This window comes from Seriola lalandi, unplaced genomic scaffold (assembly GCF_002814215.2).
Source record: "Seriola lalandi dorsalis isolate HSWRI2012SDOR001 ecotype SW California unplaced genomic scaffold, Sedor1 jcf7180002054896, whole genome shotgun sequence".
NCBI lineage: Eukaryota > Metazoa > Chordata > Actinopteri > Carangiformes > Carangidae > Seriola > Seriola lalandi.
Window position 1 is genome coordinate 562,355 of NW_019525448.1, and position 20,636 is coordinate 582,990.

Consider the following 20,636-nt stretch of genomic DNA (forward strand, 5'->3'; position numbering starts at 1 on the left):
CATCATCAACATGTTTTTCCACAAACAAATCTGCAGACCTGACTGTCAACAGTATTCATAGGGACTCTTTCTTCAATAGAAAGTAGTTCCAGTGGAAACTGTTCACAACTATGCCTGTGGATTATCCAGGGAGGTATGAGATGCTTCTAGTGAAATCTATTTCATGTCGTCTTCAGTGCTATAAGAACAAAACAGAGAAAAATAATCCCATTCACTTCCACTGTATCAGGGTAGAGGCACAAACCTCAAAACCTCCGAACGTAAGTGAGAGAATATAATTATTTTCTGGTGGATGGATCCTTCAGTTTCTCTTCTGTTTTGTGTTTCTCTGCAGATGAGAACAGCTGCAGAAAAAGTGATTTACCTTACCTATTTTCGCAGCAGGCATATTGACAGGTTTTAGCAGTAAAGGCCCAGGTGGCACTAACAACATTAACAATGGCTTCATTCCAGTTTGTTGTTCCAGGCCCAGGGCCCTGGCGTGTTGCACTGGCAAGCCTCACTAGAAGCCTTAAATGGAATGGAGCCATCATTAATGTGCTTGCTTACACCTGTGCTTTTCCTACTATGATAAGCCAAAATGTCTGCCGCACTGCACATACACCCATGCAGATACCTGTCTCTATAATCACATCTTTGACTTTCTGAACACACCTCTCTCTCTCTCTCTCTCTCTCTCTCTCCCCCCACCCCTCTTGTTCTGCTGGCTGAGGTCTGTGTCTCTCTCATCCTGGCATCCACCCTCTTACCTCCCTCCACCACCCCCCACCCTGCAGACACACACTCACACACACAGCCTCCTGAGCCCTCTGTGTCTCTGGTCCAGGTCTAGAGGAATGTTGAGTGTCTCTACAGCCCCCTCCCTGGAGATTAGGCTTCACCATGCATGCCCCCCTCCTCCTCCTCCTCCCTCCCCTCTTCATTCCTTTCCAAAGTATGCCCCCCTAAGAGCTGCCGCATTTTTATCTGAGCCTGGTGATTGTGACAGATTGGCCAAATGACACACATACACAAACACACATCCGTGGACACACGCTGAGGCACAAACAGAGGGGAAACTGGTTTGCCCCGGGGAGGGGCCAGAACGCGCCAGACTCCAGCTATAAAACCCTCTCACGATGAGGCCAGTGTCCTGCCCTGATCCGGACAGTACCTCCTTCCTCTGTGCCAGGACGCCGCCAGGACAGGCAGCAGACCAGCCTCCACCATGAACGACATCTACAAGGCAGCGGTACGTCCTCTCACAACTCATGAAGCTGAAAGTGTGAAGCTGCTCACCAAAAATCTGTGTGTGAACTCAATCTGCTGTGAGAGTGATGTTGCTTTGGATCATAAACCATAATCTCTAACATTTATTATTACTGACATAAAATCAGTTATTTAAAATGTAACACTGTATTTTTTATCCCGTCCTATTTAAGCAGGTGCTATAAGAAATATTTTGGTAGTTGTGTATTTATTTGTTGTATAAAAAAAGGGTCCCTCATTAGTTTGTTCATTTGACATCTGACATCACTTGAATGGTTGACAAATCCCTGATGCGACTTGCACAGCACATCGCTTCCATCACCTGCTGATGCCAAAAGAGCCTTGACACCATATTCGTCCCTAGATGTTCTCCTCTACTTCAGCCCTATCAGAGCTGATAGGAGCCACTCAGGAGGTCACTGACAGGACAGGTCCCTGATCCGCTCTGCTGCTTCATTCATGACTTCAAATGGAACGGTCCCACTTCAAATGGCTAATTTTGGCCAGTTGATGAGACACTTCTGCGTCCGCGGTCCTCTGGTGCCAGAGAAGGGCTTCAGGTTTAGATAAACCCCCCACGGCTGAATTCCAGCATTATCTATGAGTCAGAGAGCCGTGTGGGTGTCTGTCCACCTCGGCCTGTATGGTCAGCTGGCTGCTCAGTTCACTCTACATCCCTAGTGAGCAGTGCAGCTGAGACAGTAAAAAAACACAGGAATGTACATTACATGTGTTTGTTTAGATTTTTTCATATATCAACACGAGAGGAGTATGTGTATATGAGTGTGTCTACATGTGTGTGTGTTTAATTTATAGTAGACCACAGACAATAACTCTTACATAAGCACCTGTCTCCCTCTCTCATTCGTGGTAGCTTTTCCAGGATTACTGTTCCATTGTTGGGCCAGATCCACAGCAATGCTAATTTAAAGCACTGTGTATTGTGTCCTTTATCTGTGGTTCCTGATCCTCCTGTCTGTTTATTTTTAACTCCTCCTCTATCTGGCTCTCACATATGATATATAGGTTCAGTGTCTTCTCAGGGATGGCCCAGTCCGTGGGACCAAATAAATTACCCTTGTTTTCTGAAAAGTTATCAAAACACAGAGATAATCTGGCCCAGAGGCTGGTTTCACACTTTATAATTCAAGATATTTGAACTTACAGCACTAATTCAGTATATATTTTGCAGCTTGACTTTTTGAGCTTCAGTAAGTGTAGCAAAATCTATAATGACTTAGATAGAATAAACACATTTGACCAGACGGTACTTGAGAATGTACAGAAAATGGATATTTTCATGAAAGTATAAACTCTTAACTTTTTGTCTTTTACAGGTTGAGCAGCTGACTGATGAGCAGAAAAATGGTGCGTTCACATCAACTATCTCTTAGACTGCACACGTGCATCTCGTTACTTCAAGCATGCCTTTAAGACCTGCCGTCAACTTTGAAAATGTGCTCTGTTCAAATATCACTTAATCACATTTCATCTGTACGCGTCATGCATGATGTTGCAAGGAAAAGTGAGGCTTTACCCTGCACGGGCCCATATCGTGTGTCGTAACGCTGGGTTGTTTTTCCGATGTGCTGCTGTGTTGTTGCAGAGTTCAAGGCCGCCTTTGACATCTTCGTACAAGATGCAGAGGACGGCTGCATCAGCACCAAGGAGCTGGGGAAGGTGATGAGGATGCTGGGCCAGAACCCCACGCCAGAGGAGCTGCAGGAGATGATTGACGAGGTGGATGAAGACGGTAAATCAAAACACTACACTGCGCTACAGTGCATGGGATGGAATGAGCGGGTTGATTGTTGTTGTTGACCTCTTCATCCCCACAGACCAGCTGGCAGGTCAATCATTGCACAATGGTGCTGCACAGACAAGTGCAGTTCAAAACCCTCTGAACTTAATGTCAAATGATGGTCGAGGATCTTAAATATGACAAGATGTGTCGAGCTGAATTAAAGCGAAATGCATATCAGATGATGCACAAGTCATCTTGAATTTTCCATGAGACGTAATGATGAAACACAACATGGATTTGATTCATGAAGCTTCAGTGGATATGTGATGTTTTTTTCTAACTAACCGACCTCGAATACAAAAGACACATATAAAAAAATGGTATGTTTGTTCTTGTATATGATGATCAAAAATAATAATTTAAGTGCTTCCTGTGACTTTGTATTGGAATATCTTTCAATCAGTGAATGAGTCATTGCAGCTTGCTGTGCTGTGCTTTGAATTTCTTTCATATTGATACATTATGTCCACAGATTGGGCCTTTAAGGAGAAACTGGTGGTTAAATAATATAAAATTGTATCCAGTATGGAGTGAAATGATGTGATGAGGCACCCTGTGTGTGTGCAGGGAGTGGCACGGTGGATTTTGACGAGTTCCTGGTCATGATGGTGAGGTGCATGAAGGACGACAGCAAGGGGAAGTCAGAGGAAGAGTTGGCGGAGCTGTTTCGCATGTTTGACAAGTGAGTTTCATGTTTAAACACCGGCGCTAATTTGTCTAATTGAATTATAAGAATTAAAGCCAGGAGAGCAGCTCACTGGCGCAGTCTTAAATGTATAAACTAAATGACGGACTTGACAAAATATCTACAACAGGAGAAAATCACCACAGACAATCAAATTTCTCTTCTTAGTGTAGCTCCAGCAAAGTATGTTCCCCATGTGCAATTATGTGTACTGACAAAAAGCCAAGTAGCTCCGCAGAGTACAGCATGTAGTCTGCTCCATAATCCTTTTTGACAGCACAGAATATTTCAAACACCCACTCCATGTAAGCCAGACACCTCGTCTGAGCATCAAAGAACACACTCGCAATACTTTTTTTTTTTTCTCTCTCACACTGATGGTTCTCAAACATTCAAAACTTCAGGATATGATCAGTCACTTGTCGCACACAAACACACCACCTCCTCCACTGCCATCTGTAAAGCTTAATTTAGGTGTGCTATGTACAAATAATGCATTTTGACTGCTTTGATTGTGCAGGAACGCAGATGGTTACATTGACCTGGAAGAGCTGAAAATGATGCTGGAGTCTACAGGAGAGGCAATTACTGAGGATGACATCGAGGAGCTGATGAAAGACGGGGACAAGAACAACGATGGCAAAATTGACTATGATGGTGAGGACTTTCAGCTGATAAAAGAGACTTGGTGAAATGGTTATGTAGAGCAAACGCTCTGATGCTCATTTTCTATAATCTATCATTCATCATTCATCCCTTTAAAATAGTAGCTATTTGCTAACCGTGTGTCTCCCTTAATTTTACAGAGTTCCTGGAGTTCATGAAAGGAGTGGAGTAATCCTGAAAAAGATCCAGAGTGTTATTTTTGTATTTCTCTGTGAGTCCACGGTCATCTGTGGAGAACTGGAAGCTGACTTTGGATGCCGTTGAGAGATCCTTGGAACGACTTTGCAAGATTTAGTCAAATACTGTATCCGAATGTTTCTGTATTTTTCTACCATCTCTTGCATTGTTGTAAATACAGATTGTAACTACTTTTGGAGCCCATGTATACTGAATTTGTGTAAATGTATCCAAATGACTTTTTTTTTCTTCTCATTTTCTAGAGAGGACACGTAGCATAACAGTTTGACTGCTTAGAAATATCAACTTGTGTGTTTGTTTTGCTCAATCTTATCTCTGAAGTGCCACAGCCAGTTTACAAATCTTCTTACTGAGAGGCTGATATTGTTTAGCTGTGCAGATAATGTATGTGTGCACAAAGCAGAACGTATCCATGAGGCAACATTGTTTTACACCATGGGCTCTGGTAGACTAATCACACTTTTTGAGCAATGCACTGGATGCAGTCTGTATACTGTGCATGTAATGAAGTGCACATACAATTCTGTATGTTTCAGATACCCTCAGGACTTTTTACTCCTCTCTCATGTTCCTGAAATGTCTGCAGCGTCTGCACATTTCTACATGAAAAAGTTGGAATGTGCGCTCATGTAATAAACAAGATGCATTTGTCAAAAGCAGTCATTTTTGTCAATCTTTCATTTTGTTTGAAAAATGTAATGTCAATATTCTCATATTCACTTCAAGAAAAGAGCTGAGATGCTGCAGAAGTGTTTGGCTTGCTGAATCCTGCAGACATGTTGTTCTGTCCTTGGATCATCGCTTTTGTTGTCTTACTGGGTTTTCTATTATTATCTGAGGTAACGGTGCACACAACACGGTCACATCAGTGACTTAAATCAGTCCAGAATTTACAGGCTGCTCACGTGCTTGCCTCTGTGCCCGGCTTGGCTGCTCACACAGCAAATAAACAAGCCAAAGCGGCCTGAATTATGACTGCCCTCATATCAAAACAGGATACTTTTCTGTGAAACTGAGCTGTTGAACTTAAATTTTGATTTATGTGTGTATCTTGTTTTCTATAGTGGCTTTTGTCTGTGGCATGTGAACTATTCACATAGTTGTCGTGTACATATCTAGTTACACTGTCTATTGGGACAGGAGCTATTTATGTCTAATCATGTTAGTGCCCATGTTAGGGGATCTGGATTGACCGACACCAGTTGACAATCAGATGCCTTTGTCCATATAAAGAATAGTGTTCAACTACAAAGCAAAGTAAACACTTCTATTGTTAAACTGGTCTAATTCTGACAAATGTGTTAGTGCAATGAAAAATTTGGATAATTACAGTAGAAATATTTATTACTCAGCCACAGGCCTCTCACTCTAGAATAAACACATGTATTTTTTTTTTCTCTGTGATTTTAGATTCTTGTGGCATTTTCAGAGAAATTCCTCATCAAAACAATAGAGAAACACATTGATAACATCCAGATTTGTTTCTGTTAGTTGTGTAAAATATCACTCCCAGGTGAACAGGCTGCAGTCTTAGTAGCAGAAGAATTATGCAGTTAGCACTGTGGCCACTTGATGTCAGCAGGAAAACACAATCTTATCTCTTCGTCTGGGTCAGTTACAGGAACCAGAAGATGCAGATATTTCACAGCAAAGCTACACTCCCTCCAAAGACAGGTAATACTGAACTTCCCTGTCTGTTAAAAAACATAGATCCAGTCAGGATGTGAAGGGGTTGATGGATTTGCACCACAAATAGGCTACACCATTCGTTCATTAGAGTATTTGAAAATGAAAATGAAAAATGAAATCCCCTTCTGTTCTCCAGACTGGATGAAGATTAGAGTTACTTTATATCCATTTATAAAATAAATATATAACATGTTTAGAGATCCCATATCATTTAAATCACTGGTCTTTTTATAGTTTCGTTATGGGAAATGGGATCAACTGTATTTGGTGTGAGCAGGTGACGTCAGTGGCCTGACCGATGACAATGTCCAAAGGCCTCTCCACTTCCCTTTATCTTTCTGCATCTCCCTGAGGGTCCTGTTAGCTCCATTCAGTCCCCATGGTCTGTGTTACTTATGGGATTCTAAACCCTAATCAGCAGTGAAGCACAGCTGCTCTGCCAGACCAATCTTAACTGTCTAACAAATATAACACACCACATCAGCTGCACTATCTACACTTATCTCAAAGTCCAAAAATACTGCATTAAGACCAAGTGATAATATGAGAGGAAAAGGTATCAGATTAAAATTGGATGTGATAGTTTTTTATCGGACAGATTAGACTGCTCTGCTGCCCGAGTTCTTTAAAAACTCTAAGCTTCCGTCTGCAGCGTAGAACAGGATGAGTAGTGCTCTCCCTGCCATCAATGAGAGGCTGGGCAGCAGCAGAGCAGTGTAGCAGTGTGTGAATGAATATGGGGTGTGGCATACTAACAGCAAGTTGGGTGGAGAAGTGACGCAGTTACGTAAGACAGGCCTGATGACTCATGCCTGCTGTTATTAACACACTGCGGTTATGAACCACCTTTGGTAATGTGGATTTCAGGGATAATATAAGCCACTGTGTGTGACACTCACATCCCTGTAACACTGACCTTTGAAAGTGACTGAGAGAGTGGGGATTTGCATAGGTAATAGCCAGCCATCAATATTATGTAACTGACTTCATTCAGTTTTATTCTACCAGTGTGAGTGCGTCTGTGTGTGTGTGTGTGTGTGTGTGTGTGTGTGTGTGTGTGTGTGTGTGTGTGTGTGTGTGTGTGAGTGCATGTGTGTGTGTCTATGCGGGGCAAAACAGGTTATTCCATTGGCTAAGAGTGAGCCAGGCAGAAATAGTGCTGTATATAGTGCGCGCACGCACGCGCGCGCACACACACACACACACACACACACACACACACACACACACACACACACTATACATTCCTACCTTACCAACAGTGGACTGTCGCATTACAACAGCCAAGATTGGACAACTATTTCTGGTAACAAAAAAGACCTTTAACACCTTCTTCCATAATGTAACTGAATTTTGCAATTTTCTGTTAAAAATTTTCAACAGAGGACTTGCAGCCCTGGATGATGTCTACCTATCAAAGAGGGGACCTCCACAGCTTGCAGTGGAAGTGTCTGTTGTGAACACAGCCTAGGACATAGGCTTTCTTGATGTCTTCCAAAAAATGGATTGTTTTTAAAATGTACATCTTGCTTTGGCAAATACTCATGTCAAGTTGCACTATACTGCACTCTACTGTATTTAAGGATTGAATCCACAACCTTAAATCTTCAGAGCAATGTTCTAGCACTCAGACACGTCTCAGCTGTACTTCCTCAAGCATTTGAGTCTTTGGGTGTTGGACTTCAAAATTCAGTCAGCCTTATGAGGATCAAAGCCATGTCCTCAAAACTTACAAGTACTTCTTTTACCCTGAGCTAGTTGTAAAAACACACTGTAGTTTGAGTGTTTACTTCGTTTGTAGGAATTTGAAATTCAGAGAGACTTCAAAACTTGGTGGTCCTCTAGTACCAAGAGCTGTTTGTCTAGACTAGTGCTCCATCAACATCAGAGTGCATCACAACAATTGAGTTCTTGATCTGGAAACATCTCAATAGACCTCAGACTCCGACTCCCTGAGACAGTGGGTCAGGACCATTTCAGCTGTCTTTCTTAAACCTTTTATGTTCGTCTTTTGGAAGTCAGACATCAAAATTCAAATCAGTTCTCAAACACCCTGAGCCACTTGATCAGATATATATGAGCTGTGTTAATTAAAGCCTTTGAGTCTTCACTTTGAGTATTGGACTTCTGAATTCCCTGGGCCTCTTCATCCAGTCTTCTAACAAACTGAGCTATTTAGTTACACACTGCTTCCCTTTTTTATTAAAGGTTTTGACTCTTTCCTTTGGGTGCTGGAATAAAAATAATAGAATTAGGGGGTTATATGATGGAAAACCATGAGTGGTTAACATTTAGCTGCAACATATTACCAATCCACACTTGGTGTGTAATGACTGGGAGGTCCTCTGTTAGATAGGTGCACACCCACACACACACACACACACACACACACACACTGCTCCACTGCTTTATTGATTAATAAATCATCTGTTTCAAACCATTAGATCTACAAGAGTCACGATCCACCATGAAATTGTCCTAAAACTGGGTTACTAAGCTACGCCAACAGTGTGATGTTTTCATAACCTCTTCCCGGCTCACTATGATTTATAGATGTATAAAATCCCCGGACGAGCGAGGAATACCCCGTTTAGAGTTTGGAAGGCGTTAACTACTCATACCATCTCTCTGCCGCCCACACATTCAGACCTAGTTTGAAGCCAGCGGGCTTCTGGGTTTAGAGGATTCCTGTTTTTCTTGCTTCTCTACATCACATGATCTTGGAAGTTGTCCAGTGCCAAATATCACAGCCCAATCTCTAGAAATGTCTCATTCACCAGTCACAATGGCATCAAATATATGAATATAAGCTTCCAAAATCTCTAGATTTATTGTGAGCTATTATTCTTTTTTATGTTATGTCATAATTACTTCTTATCTTTGATGTTTTGTGCTATAAATAGTACGATAGGGTAAAAGGATGATTTTATACTTCTGTTTCTTCAAAAAAAAGGGAACCATATTGATTATGATTGGTTGATTATGAATGATATTATTCTGAATAGATACAGAAACGTCGATGATTTTGGAGAGGTTGGTAGGTTGTTTTTGTTGCCATAAATACACAACGAGGAAGTGCAACGCCTTAGACAAAGAGAGAGTGGAAGGACTGCAAATCAAATTCGAACAGACAGAATATTGTATCATGATGCTCCATCCCACTTCTGGTGCTGAGAACACTGAAGTACTGTTCCTGCACTGCCCGGCCATAATGGCCCATAGAACAGCAAGACTACAAGACACAGAATTCACAAATTCCGCAATAACTATTCATTGATTCAAATGAATAACACCGATTGTTTTGTTTTAATGTACCACTGGAGGGTTTATCTATTTTTACCACTTTCAAAAAGGAAACTTGTGCATAAAATGGTTGAAGAATTAGCCTATTCAGATCATTTACTTAACCGAAGTAGGAAAACTACTCTGCTCATGCTCAACACACTCCTTTACAAAAGTCATTTCTGCACTCAAAACGTAATGAATAATGTTAGAAGTACCTCTTATGCACTTCTTAATATATAATCATATACAATAAAATTTGATTGAATTGTTTGTATAATGTACTGTAGGTGGTCAAGGTAGAAATATTATTTGCAAATTTGTGTGTAGTTATTTCTACAACAATGTATTTTATCTTATAAAGTGATCACATGTTTTATATGTGTACGATTAATGTAGCTGAGTCAAAAATTCGTATTAGCCTCTGGGATGTCGTGGAGTAGAGGTAACTCAAGATGGACAGATCAAACCTCATCAAAATTGAAGTTAAAGCTTTGATAATTTATATTTTGGCCACAATTCTCTGAAGGTTCATCAATTCGAGCAACCATTTTCACATCACATACAGTCATTTGATCATTTGTTATCATGAAAATATTGATTATAGCTGCTTTAAGTACAGTACTTTAGTGAATGTGAGTTATGATCCACTACAGTATATGTCTATATGTTTAGCTGGAGATATTATTTTTTTGTCCTAGACATATGACATGGCTAATTGAGTGTTAATTGAGTTATTTAAGTCTCAGACAAGTGGAGATTCCTGTCCTCTGCGCTATGACATCATCATTTTGGTCCCTGATGTTGTAGGAGCACATCCTGAGGCTCAGACATGCTCATTGGCTCACTCAGCAGTTCTGTACTGTTAGCAACATATGGCCTTGTGTGAATGGCATACCAGACGGCAAGACAGTTCCCAGCATGACCTCTTCTGTAATTCCCAAGCAACAACACATGACTGACAGATGACCTTTACTTTGTGTTGGGTCTAGGAATGTTCCCTTTCATTCACTTTACCACAGATAAAACTGCAAACAAATATCACTCTGTTCCTCTGCTTGGTGAGCGCAGGCTACTGTACATCACCGGATGGTGAAATTGGCCACAAAATGAGCGACTTCTGGTAATAACAGATGGCCGCCTCGCTCCGCCACTAGTATTCCATGTGGCTCTGCTTTACACATGACCCACTATTCCCTTTGCCAAAACTCACACTTTTCTTCTTCCTCAGAGAACATACATGTCTCCCAGAAAGGATTGTGAGGGTTGTGAGGACTGTTTTGAAAAGATTGTGTATAAGCAGTAGGTTCCTGGAGAGATAAGATACTTCCTGTTAGATGGGCAGAAAGTCTAGCACGACTTGATGGATGTCGCAACAACAGACATCTGAATCATCACTGTCACAAATAAGATATTTAAGCGTGTGATTTGAAGTATTTCGTTATAATTAGTTGTGGTTTAACAAATCATCAAAACCATCTTGTTCAGCTTCAGCTAAATCGATGAGAAGTGGTCTAACTTTGGGTTTGAACTTATTCCATTACACATACATAGAAGCAGGAAGCACCGCACATAGTTTCAGTGTGTTTCAAGGGCTCTGAGAATCAAATGGCAATCCCCAACAACAGTACATGAAATCACTGGCATGATAATACATGTCAATTCCAATACACACCTCCACACAACACATACCTCCATGAAACCACGTGTGAGGGTTTTTTCCCTGTTTCAGTGAAACCATTAAGTGATACTGGTTTAGAAGATTCAAACATTTTCCATGTTCATCATCATCATTGCTGGTAACAAGCGTTGAATGTTTTCCAATCGTACATACTGCTGAAAATATGAAAAGAAGTGGCCTTTCTCAAAAACAGAGAGAGCGTGGCTCAGAGGATGGCACAGCATCCATGATGTCATCCCCTCCTCAGTGACATGATGTCAGCGACAGCATTCAGCCAAATACTGAGATTAGGATTATTCTCCTCAACCCTGAACATCTGCTGTGCACAAACAAGAGTGAGACCACTGGGAGTAAAAAAGCCCTGCACTAAAGATGGCAGTTATTCAGATGAGAAACACTTTCACAGCAAGATGGCCAGACATTTATCTGTAATAGGATAACAGTGACCCTTTCAGAAATGTCATACCTATTAGAACAATTATTTTGTGGAAATGCAAAAATACTATTTAATTCCACTGAGACAATGAGGTGAATGACTTCATCTAATAATGACTTCAGTCTCTAAATTCAGTGAGGGCGAGCTGAATAAATGAACTATTAAGTATGTTCTTATAACCACAGCAGGTGTGAACCAGCTCTGACTGGCTTCTGCTTTGACACACTCACTCACACACATACACACACACACACACACACACACACACACACACACACACACACACACACACACACACACATACACAATAAGCATGCTTGCAAACAGAAACATGCCCCCACCCTGAGCTAAAATCCTGTCAGTCTCATGCACATCTGCTTCCCCAACAACTTCTGCTGAGTAAGCACTGCATTAGCCTCTGCTTCCCTTCATGAGTGATCATAACAGGACAGAAATACTCCATTTATGTGTCACACAAAACATACTGTGGCAGCAAAAAAACAAAAGCTTGTGAATCACTCTCTCTCTCTCACACACACACACACACACACATTTGCATCCATTTTTTCTATATATTGAAGTTATAATTTTTTCTCATCAAAGGTTTCATTTAAAACGTTCACAATGAGCTCTGTAATTTCTATTTACAAGAACAGGCAAGAATTTCCTACTGCCTTTTTTTTTTCTTTTTGAGTAACTTAGTAACAGGGGAAAACAGGAGCTGTCAAGACCCCACACCTTGCCTTTGAAGCTGGCAGCAGCACACAAAATGATTTATAATTACAGAATCCAAAAGTCTATGCTTAACTCTCAGGTGAGACCCTCAGCAAGGAATAGCTGGTGCCAAAAAGCACCGAGGAGCAGCTGCAAGGGAATCCCACTCATGAACAGTCACGTTATATATCTGAGTAAGTAAATGTTTGAAGACTCTGCTATGCAACAGCAATAAAAAAACTGGTATTTGGCAGCGTGCAAATATATAAATCATTACTTATTACTCCTGTACAGTAGTGCTGATATCCTGTAAGTGTACGGTGCCAGTTACTGATAAGACCTCTATGATTAATGGTTCTCACTTCCATCATCCCAAGGCACTGTTCTCCTTTCTTTCATCCATTGCAGCCACCCCATTGCCTCTGCCTTATCGTGGGTGTCATTTTAGACCTAATCACGGGTTTACCCTGCAGGTATGTGGTCAGCCAGGTTCAGTCATGCTGGAAAACCCATCACTCAACAGCTTTTATTGTCACAACTGCGAGGTGTTGCTCGGCAAGTCTCTTCATGTACTGCTGTGAAAGTTGGAGATTTTAGTTTTAGCCAGCTACAATATTCTCAGTCGTCTCAGCCCAGGAGCTGGAACTAAAACAGCTTTAGTGCAGTATTTAAGTCATTAAATCCCACAGAGTGACAGTTATTGGACCGTGAACTGCAGCACAGATCAACTCCAGAACATTTCCCCCACCTATTTTCTTCCTGACTTACAAAGCTTGGCTTCAGTTCATGAGATAATTTCTTCAGGGAAGGGAATTCACTGCATCATCTTTCTGTCATCTGGCAAAGAACATATGAATAAATCTCCCAGACGAACCAGAAACAATACCAAACCAATCAGGCATTCAGGGAGCTGGAATGAAACACAGTTCTGAGAAAGCTCGGAAGAAGGAGAGCACATATTTCTTCCAGCAACTAAACAAATTTGGAAACATTCATTGTGTGGTCTAATCATTGGGTGAGAAGGCAAAGCAAGCACAACTGATTTCTGTCACTAGCAATGACACACATACCTACCTATTCAAATTCACCTCGTGAACTCCTAAAATTAGTTTTGAAAGGCATTATGCAACACACTCACGATGCGTTTTAAGATTCCCTGTTTGATTTCTGGAAGCTTACAAGTTAGTTTTAGATTCATATTTTAAATTAATATTACTTTTGGTGTAAATTCCTTCCTTCTAAAACTGTATCATGGGGATTGTAAAAGATGTGAATTTCTCTCTCTAATTGTGAGCAAAGATGTGTAGATAATGGGGAACTTTCATTTCCTCTTTTTAAAACAACAAACTACATTCATAGCTTTACAGGATATTACACTGTTGATAATAAATGTTCAAACCATAATAAACAAATAAAAAAAAGATGTGTAACTAATACACTTTCAATGGCTATTGCGCAACAGTTATTAAACATTATCACTCCCTGAGCTGCAGAGGAGAGCTGTCGGAAATGTTGTATCTGCGGTACAGTACATGCTGTGTCATCTTCCTCTTCCTTTGAGCGCTGCTTGAATGACTGGTAGTGGGTGTGGTTGCTTTGTGGTATTGACAGATCCGGCCCTGTCACTTGTCTTTGTGTCAAAAAACTCGTGGGAGACAGGAAGCCAAGCATCAGAGTGGACAGAAAACAGACATCTGACCACACCTACAGCCTTGGGACTGGACAGCGTAGAGCCACTAACCGCAACTCAGAGCACTCTTTGGTCCTGAGTCAAAACACAACCCCTTTAGTTTATGAAAGTGCGCTACCAACTTCAACTAAAAAACTACAAAGTGTAAACAACGACAAACAAAAGATATTCAAGTAAAAATATACAATATATTTGTTGTATAAACTTGTACAGAATGTCTTGGACATTTAGTTTTACATACACTATACATAAGGGTCAAAATAGGATCACTTTCGCATTCTTCATGATTTTGAGAAAATGTCCCTGTAACAACCACATTTTATGTACATCTTTACAAATATAGCAAAGAAACAGCCCTTGGATGCACTTTAAGAGGCCATGACGAGCTACAGATGCCTTGTATAAAAATCCCTGAAAATGTCTCTCTGTGAGGTAAGAACACATTAGTCGAACTCCTTTTCCTTTCATTCCCTCTCATACATCGAACTCAAAAATTTGTTCTGCAACGAGACTGGCAAGAGAGAACAGCTAATTACACATCATGTTTCCCTTAACATTACTGTGCCACAGAAGGAGTAGCTGCAGGCTGAAGACTGAGGGAGTAAAAAAATGAGGTGGACATCCATTCCTCTATACACTGTTTACTTACACATTTGTTCCTTCCCATCGTGGCAAAAACTCACTCCTATTCACTATGTTGTGTTCAGTTTCATGTTAATGTACGGTCAATGCCTCAACAATAACTGGCAATATGACCTAATGGTTATAAAACAAGGTTCTTGGTAGAACATAATCACATGCAAATAATGCAGTTACAAGCATTGGAATGTACAGGAGGGTTTCTGAAGAGTAATATGGTTTAACTTTCATATTTTGCAACAAGTGGTCACTTATGTAATATCCTGGTGTTTATCAGATGTAAGTTAAGGTATTCTGACTAAAAGCACAAGAAAAACTGGTTTCAAGGGTCCATTCTGCTGCAAGAGAACTACAAACTGTCATCAGAAGAAAAACTGGACGGTAATTCAAGGCTGGATCACTGTAGTAGCTTATTTTCTTCTGCTAGCGTACCATCAAAACGTCTCAGATTGGTCCACGGAAAAACATTCTGATTGGCAAAAGATTCCTTTTAGACCATCAAGGCAATAATCATGACTAATACAAAGAAATTGATTAACATCCACTTTACAGCTGGTGAATAAAAAGTAACAGTCGAAACAACAATCCTAGATTTAATAGAAAAGTTATGAAATGTCCTGCTATTATGGCTGTACATGACCACTCATTAATGCCATGTATAGTGGATAGCAAAATTCATCCTTGTGTTAGGTATTAAGGCATTGAGACTTGATCTGATGGAGCATGTTCTCTGCATATGGGTGATGTTCCTTTAACAAATAAATGTAGTTCCTTTTGGTGCAGAAATAGTGTAACTGACTTACTACCTGTGTCAGCTAGTTAGGCATCTGACAGACTCAGAAAACCTCAAAGACACCACAGGGAACAACAACCAAAAAAAAAAAAGCTGTCCAATTGATCCTCATGTCGATTCCAGCGTGTCCAGCTGGAAGACATTGTGATTGGTCGGTGTGGTGAAGAAGAGCTGCTCCTCACTGGTAGAACGGTTATCACAGGGACTGTGCAGCCCCAGCGTCCTCTCAAAGTCAAGGAGCTGACCCATGAAGTTGAAGTTTGGGGAAATGTTGGACTTCTTCCTCTTGACAAAGTCATAAGCGTCGTTGAGAGAAAGGTTGAGTCTCTGCATCAGGTAGGCCACGGTGACTGTGACTGAGCGACTGATGCCAGCCAGGCAGTGGACCAGGATGCCACACTGCTTCGAGCGAGCCTCATCTGTGATAGGAGAGGAAAACTATGGTCAACAAAAAGGCATCCAATGACAACTACTCAAGCACTGCAAATACTTTTGCCGTTTTCAGATTGTTATAATAATATTTTCATTGATTAATATTTTCCTGTACTACAATGTTTAAGGGCTTTTTGCAGTTACCAGTAGTTGACAGATGTAACCCTGCCATTGGCCAAACAATGGTACCAAAAGGTTCTGCTGTTGACTGAGAGGCTCAGTTCTTGTTATAACATTTTGATCTATAAAACAGTGTATCTAATATCCTGTTAGTTACAGACATTAGCAAACAACTGTCTACTTAACGCTACGCCTTGTTTGTGATTCTGCAATCGAACACAACCCCAGAGAGTGGAAAGAGCATTTCCTTCCTCATTCTACCTCTAAACCTCTTTGGAAACTTGTTCATGATACATCACTCTGCTACCACCAAACAAACAAGTCAAAAGCATTGGTTTCAGGTGCAGTTGTGGTGAGAGACAACGAATCAAAAGTGAAATTGATACATACTGTTATGGTGCAGCCAAAAAAACAACCACTGTTTTCACGTTCAAAACAAATATGTTGTTGCTCAGTACAAGAGCAATTCAATGATACTGCTGCACAACAGCTGATAGCAGCCTACACAAGAGGTTAGGGAGGGACGTTTATCATGTCCTGCTCTGTAAACCACAATTTTCTTATGAAAATAATACGAAAACTGTCCAAACACATTCACATACCAGTTCAGCAAATGATTATAGTCAACAAATTATTCAGAAGTATTGATTATTACATTATTAATAAACACAACAAACAATTAATTCATACTTTGGTCTCATATATATGAAAGGGTAGCCAGGGCCACATGGGCGTACTGTACAAGACACTCCTTGTGACAAAACAAACTACTAAACATATACAAACATATATAACCCTTTATGTTAAGCAAAGCCTGTTATTGACCTACTCACCTATAAATGATATGGCCTCTGGGAAGAACTGGGACAGGTTCTGACTCCAGTGGTCCGAAATGGGAATCTGTTTGTACCTGAAGTGGCCATCATGTTCAAACATGTTGGGGAGATTGGGTGTGACGTTCAGGATGTACTTGATGTTGTACTGGCCCAGCACGTCTAGGTTAGTGGAGTCTTTGGCACAGCCCAAGTAAAGGTAAGGTAAGATCTGGACAGGAAAGGCAGGCTGATTACTGGGGATGGGGCTTTCCTCAGACTCGGTGGCACTGCCCGGCTCTCGATCGGACTCCCCATCGGAACAATCTGAGCTGATCCGGAGATTTCCAAACCCCAGGACAGAGAGCGGAGGAGAGGAACTGGGACAGGAGCTGTCGAGGAGGGTCTCACAGTGCTCTGGGTACTCTGTGTGGAACTTTACAAATCCACCTGGACAAGAGCCAGAACACAACATAACAAAGTCACATCTAGATGTTTAAATTAGTTTCAAATGAAATTGTCACCTCATGGAATTAAAAAAAAAAAAAAAAAAAAAAATTCATATTAGGAAGTACATAGTAACAAAACACTGTTGGATATTGAATATGAGCTGTAAAGAAGTAGCTCAAGTTCCCCCCAAAAAGACCATTCATGAAATGCATGCCTGTTCCTGATAGAGCAAAACATGGCGCAGCCATTTTGGAATTTTAATTGAGAATCTCAGTGACACACATCACACAAACTTTTGAACAAACCGTAAACCCACAACACAGGATGACCGTTGGCGCCGAGGCAACATTAACGTTCGTAACGTTAGAACACAACAATATTCAGGACACACGTCACAGCCTCGCTGTTCAAAGCATGCATTTGAAAGTTTAAAACCCCTTCGCGTTACAACTTCAGCTCCACTTGTGAACGTCTCTTCGAAAAAGAATCGTTAGCTTTACATTTAGTATAAAAAGATGCTAGGTTTGACTAATACTGAGTCCAAACTAGCTGAATGTTTGCAGATAACATGTCGAAGGATCGAATTGTAACGTTAAAGCGGCGACTGTTGGTCGAGTCCTGAGGTTATAAACCACAACTAACTAACATTATCTATGTGATACATTAAAGTACAATTACATGGTTCATTGAGTTAATTCGACGGCAAAAGTACTGACCTTCTAAGTAGTACGCTTTACAGCCGTCTTCCCATAGTTTTTGAAGAAGTAGACCCAAAACCGACGGTGGAGCTCCGCTGTCCTGCCAGTCCAAGGTGCACTCATCATACAGGACGACCGTGTCCGTCTTGCACCGTCTGATGAACTTCTCCTTATCCTCGTGGTTGGGGATGATGGTCCGGATAGGTATGTTGCCCTTTTTGAACCTCCGTAGCATCAGCCCCGGTATGGCCAGGTTTATGGCGGTCTCTATGTGGGATGATTCATAAAGCTCATGTGAACGGCAGTCCAGCAGGAGCAGAGAAGTGCCTCCGGACTCTAACTCGAGTTGCAGCCATTCCACGCTTTTACTCGGCGTCACATTAGACATATCGGACTCAATATCATACTACATGCAAGCGCAAACACTTACTACATGGTCGTCCACACAACGACAAACTACATTTCACCCGGAAAAAAAAACCTGAAGCGTTATATGTTGCCCGGCCAGTGCATGGCGCTTCTGCTTGAGCGAAGAGATTTATCCTTTTTCCACTTCTCTATTTCCATCAGTCAGTGAGTCTGACCTGCCCCAGGACTAATGGACACCTATTTACACTTTAATGACCGAGATACAAGTTTAAATGTGAATGTTTTTGAGCCAATAGTCTCTTCATCAACTTCAACTACTCCTCATCGTACCAGGGTCCTCCATGCACATTCTCCTTTTACCATTCCGATGCATGGGAGGTTTTTTTTCTTTTAGTTGACAGTAGAGCAACTCAAGAGGGAGGAGTTTATTCCTTATGATTTAAAGTCATAGCAGAAATATCACAAAGTTTGGTTTGAGCAGGAACCATTTCAATCATTTTATCAGTGACAATTTTGTCAGGCACTATAACATTGCCGTCATATTTCTTATCAAATGTTGGTTATAGTTATGGCAAGTTTATACTGACTTCTGAGGGAACTGTTATCACTCACAACAACTTAATATGATTCCTATATTTACCAAGGGACAAAATTACTTCTGTTGTAGGCTATCAAATGACTTTGTACTGACCTCGTGTAACTTATTATTTCCTCATATATCACTGAAATGTTCCTATGCAGGTTCAAGATGTGTCTGAGTCAGTATAACAGTAATTTTGTATAACGTTTTTATAGCTTGGTGGTTGGAAGTAGAAATTCTTGATAGATGAGGTGGGATTGCATTATTGCACTTAATGAAGCATGATTCACAACTAGATTCCCATGACCTATGTTGATTATCTAAAGTGCTACTGATGCCCTTTTGAAACAGAAATGCTATGATATACTGCATTTTATCTGACACCACATAACTTTATACCTTTACAGCATGTAACAATACTTGTTACAACAGCCATTAGTTTATTACATAAGATTACAAATGCAATGCAGTATTAGCAATAAGATCACACCCTTCATTTAGAAGACAAACACTGACAAATGGGTGTAAACCATCGGTTTTCTTCCTGAAGGAAGAAACTCCACTGTCCTTCATTCAGTCACATTTTGAGTTGGTAATGCATTTTGTTGATGAACAGCAGCAGAAGATTTAACTACGGAAGTATGTTTTTATCTTTCATCATGATAATATTCACTATCACACAGTACACACCCCTGAAACTACTCTCTTCCTCAATTTTCATTTTATTTCTAAGGTGAAGTGTATCAAGGAGGTCTGTTTTTTTTTCTTCTCTAGGTATATTACATGGTGGCTGCGATAGGAAATTCATAAGCATGTTGCTCTGCATTAGTGAATTTTCTTAGAATGCAACCACAACATTCACATGGTTCACTACTGATGTGAATAATAATGCAAGAGAATGGTGAATGAGGAGGAATAAGAGAGGGAGAGAGAGAGAGAGAGACAGAGATAGGAAGAGATGCGTGCAGTGGGAATCCAGCCATGCAGCTCATCTGTCTGAACACGTGAGTGGGGGAGACACAGATGTGCAGAGCATCAGGATTAACACAGAATGAGGACTATAGCTGAACCTGTGCAAACACTAACACACACAACACACAACACACACACACACACACACACAGAAATGCTCTCAACCATAGACTGATCAGACACACAACAACAGGCATCATATCATCGCCACACACTACACCACCATTTCAGCACCTGCATCCAATGGCCAACCACCACATAATCTCAAGAGTTTGAAAACCAACACACACACACACACACACACACACACACACACACACACACACACACACACACACACACACACACACTCCCTGACTGTAGTCCCTCATACCCGCATGATTGCTGTTGCAGCTGAACTCTCCTCCAGGAAATGTAGTTCTGAATCTGCCCTCAGACGTTTTGCAATAAGGGACTGAGCAGCCTGCACCTACAAAAGACAGTGATGGATGAGGGAAATTATGTTTACGAAGTCAAACAACACAAAGTCTTTCCTCCCAACAACACCATCCTGGCAATTTGATTTACTAAATCTGCTGTATATGAAGCTGGACTGGAAATGATGACCTTGTCTTGTAGGACCTTCTGTGTAATGAATATGTCTCAAAATTTAAAATCAAAATCACCTAAATCAAAACA

The 20,636-nt window shown here is 40.9% G+C and overlaps 2 protein-coding genes across 2 annotated transcripts; one reads left to right on the top strand and one right to left on the bottom strand.

Moving 5' to 3' along the window:
- The first annotated feature begins 869 nt into the window (after positions 1 to 869).
- On the top strand, positions 870 to 5,260 carry tnnc1a (troponin C type 1a (slow)). Its single transcript, XM_023429519.2, has 6 exons — positions 870 to 1,231; positions 2,586 to 2,616; positions 2,855 to 3,001; positions 3,620 to 3,734; positions 4,258 to 4,394; positions 4,544 to 5,260. Exons 1-6 carry the CDS (start codon positions 1,208 to 1,210, stop codon positions 4,573 to 4,575), a joined length of 486 nt encoding a protein of 161 aa, XP_023285287.1. The 5' UTR covers positions 870 to 1,207; the 3' UTR covers positions 4,576 to 5,260.
- Positions 5,261 to 14,261: 9,001 nt separating this feature from the next.
- Positions 14,262 to 18,775, bottom strand: LOC111672175 (dual specificity protein phosphatase 7-like). The gene is made up of 3 exons (XM_023429504.2): positions 18,056 to 18,775; positions 16,911 to 17,339; positions 14,262 to 15,944 (listed from the first exon to the last, which is right to left on the bottom strand). The coding sequence occupies exons 1-3, from the start codon at positions 18,423 to 18,425 to the stop codon at positions 15,634 to 15,636; spliced, it is 1,110 nt and encodes a 369-aa protein (XP_023285272.1). The 5' UTR covers positions 18,426 to 18,775; the 3' UTR covers positions 14,262 to 15,633.
- Between the last annotated feature and the right edge of the window lie 1,861 nt (positions 18,776 to 20,636).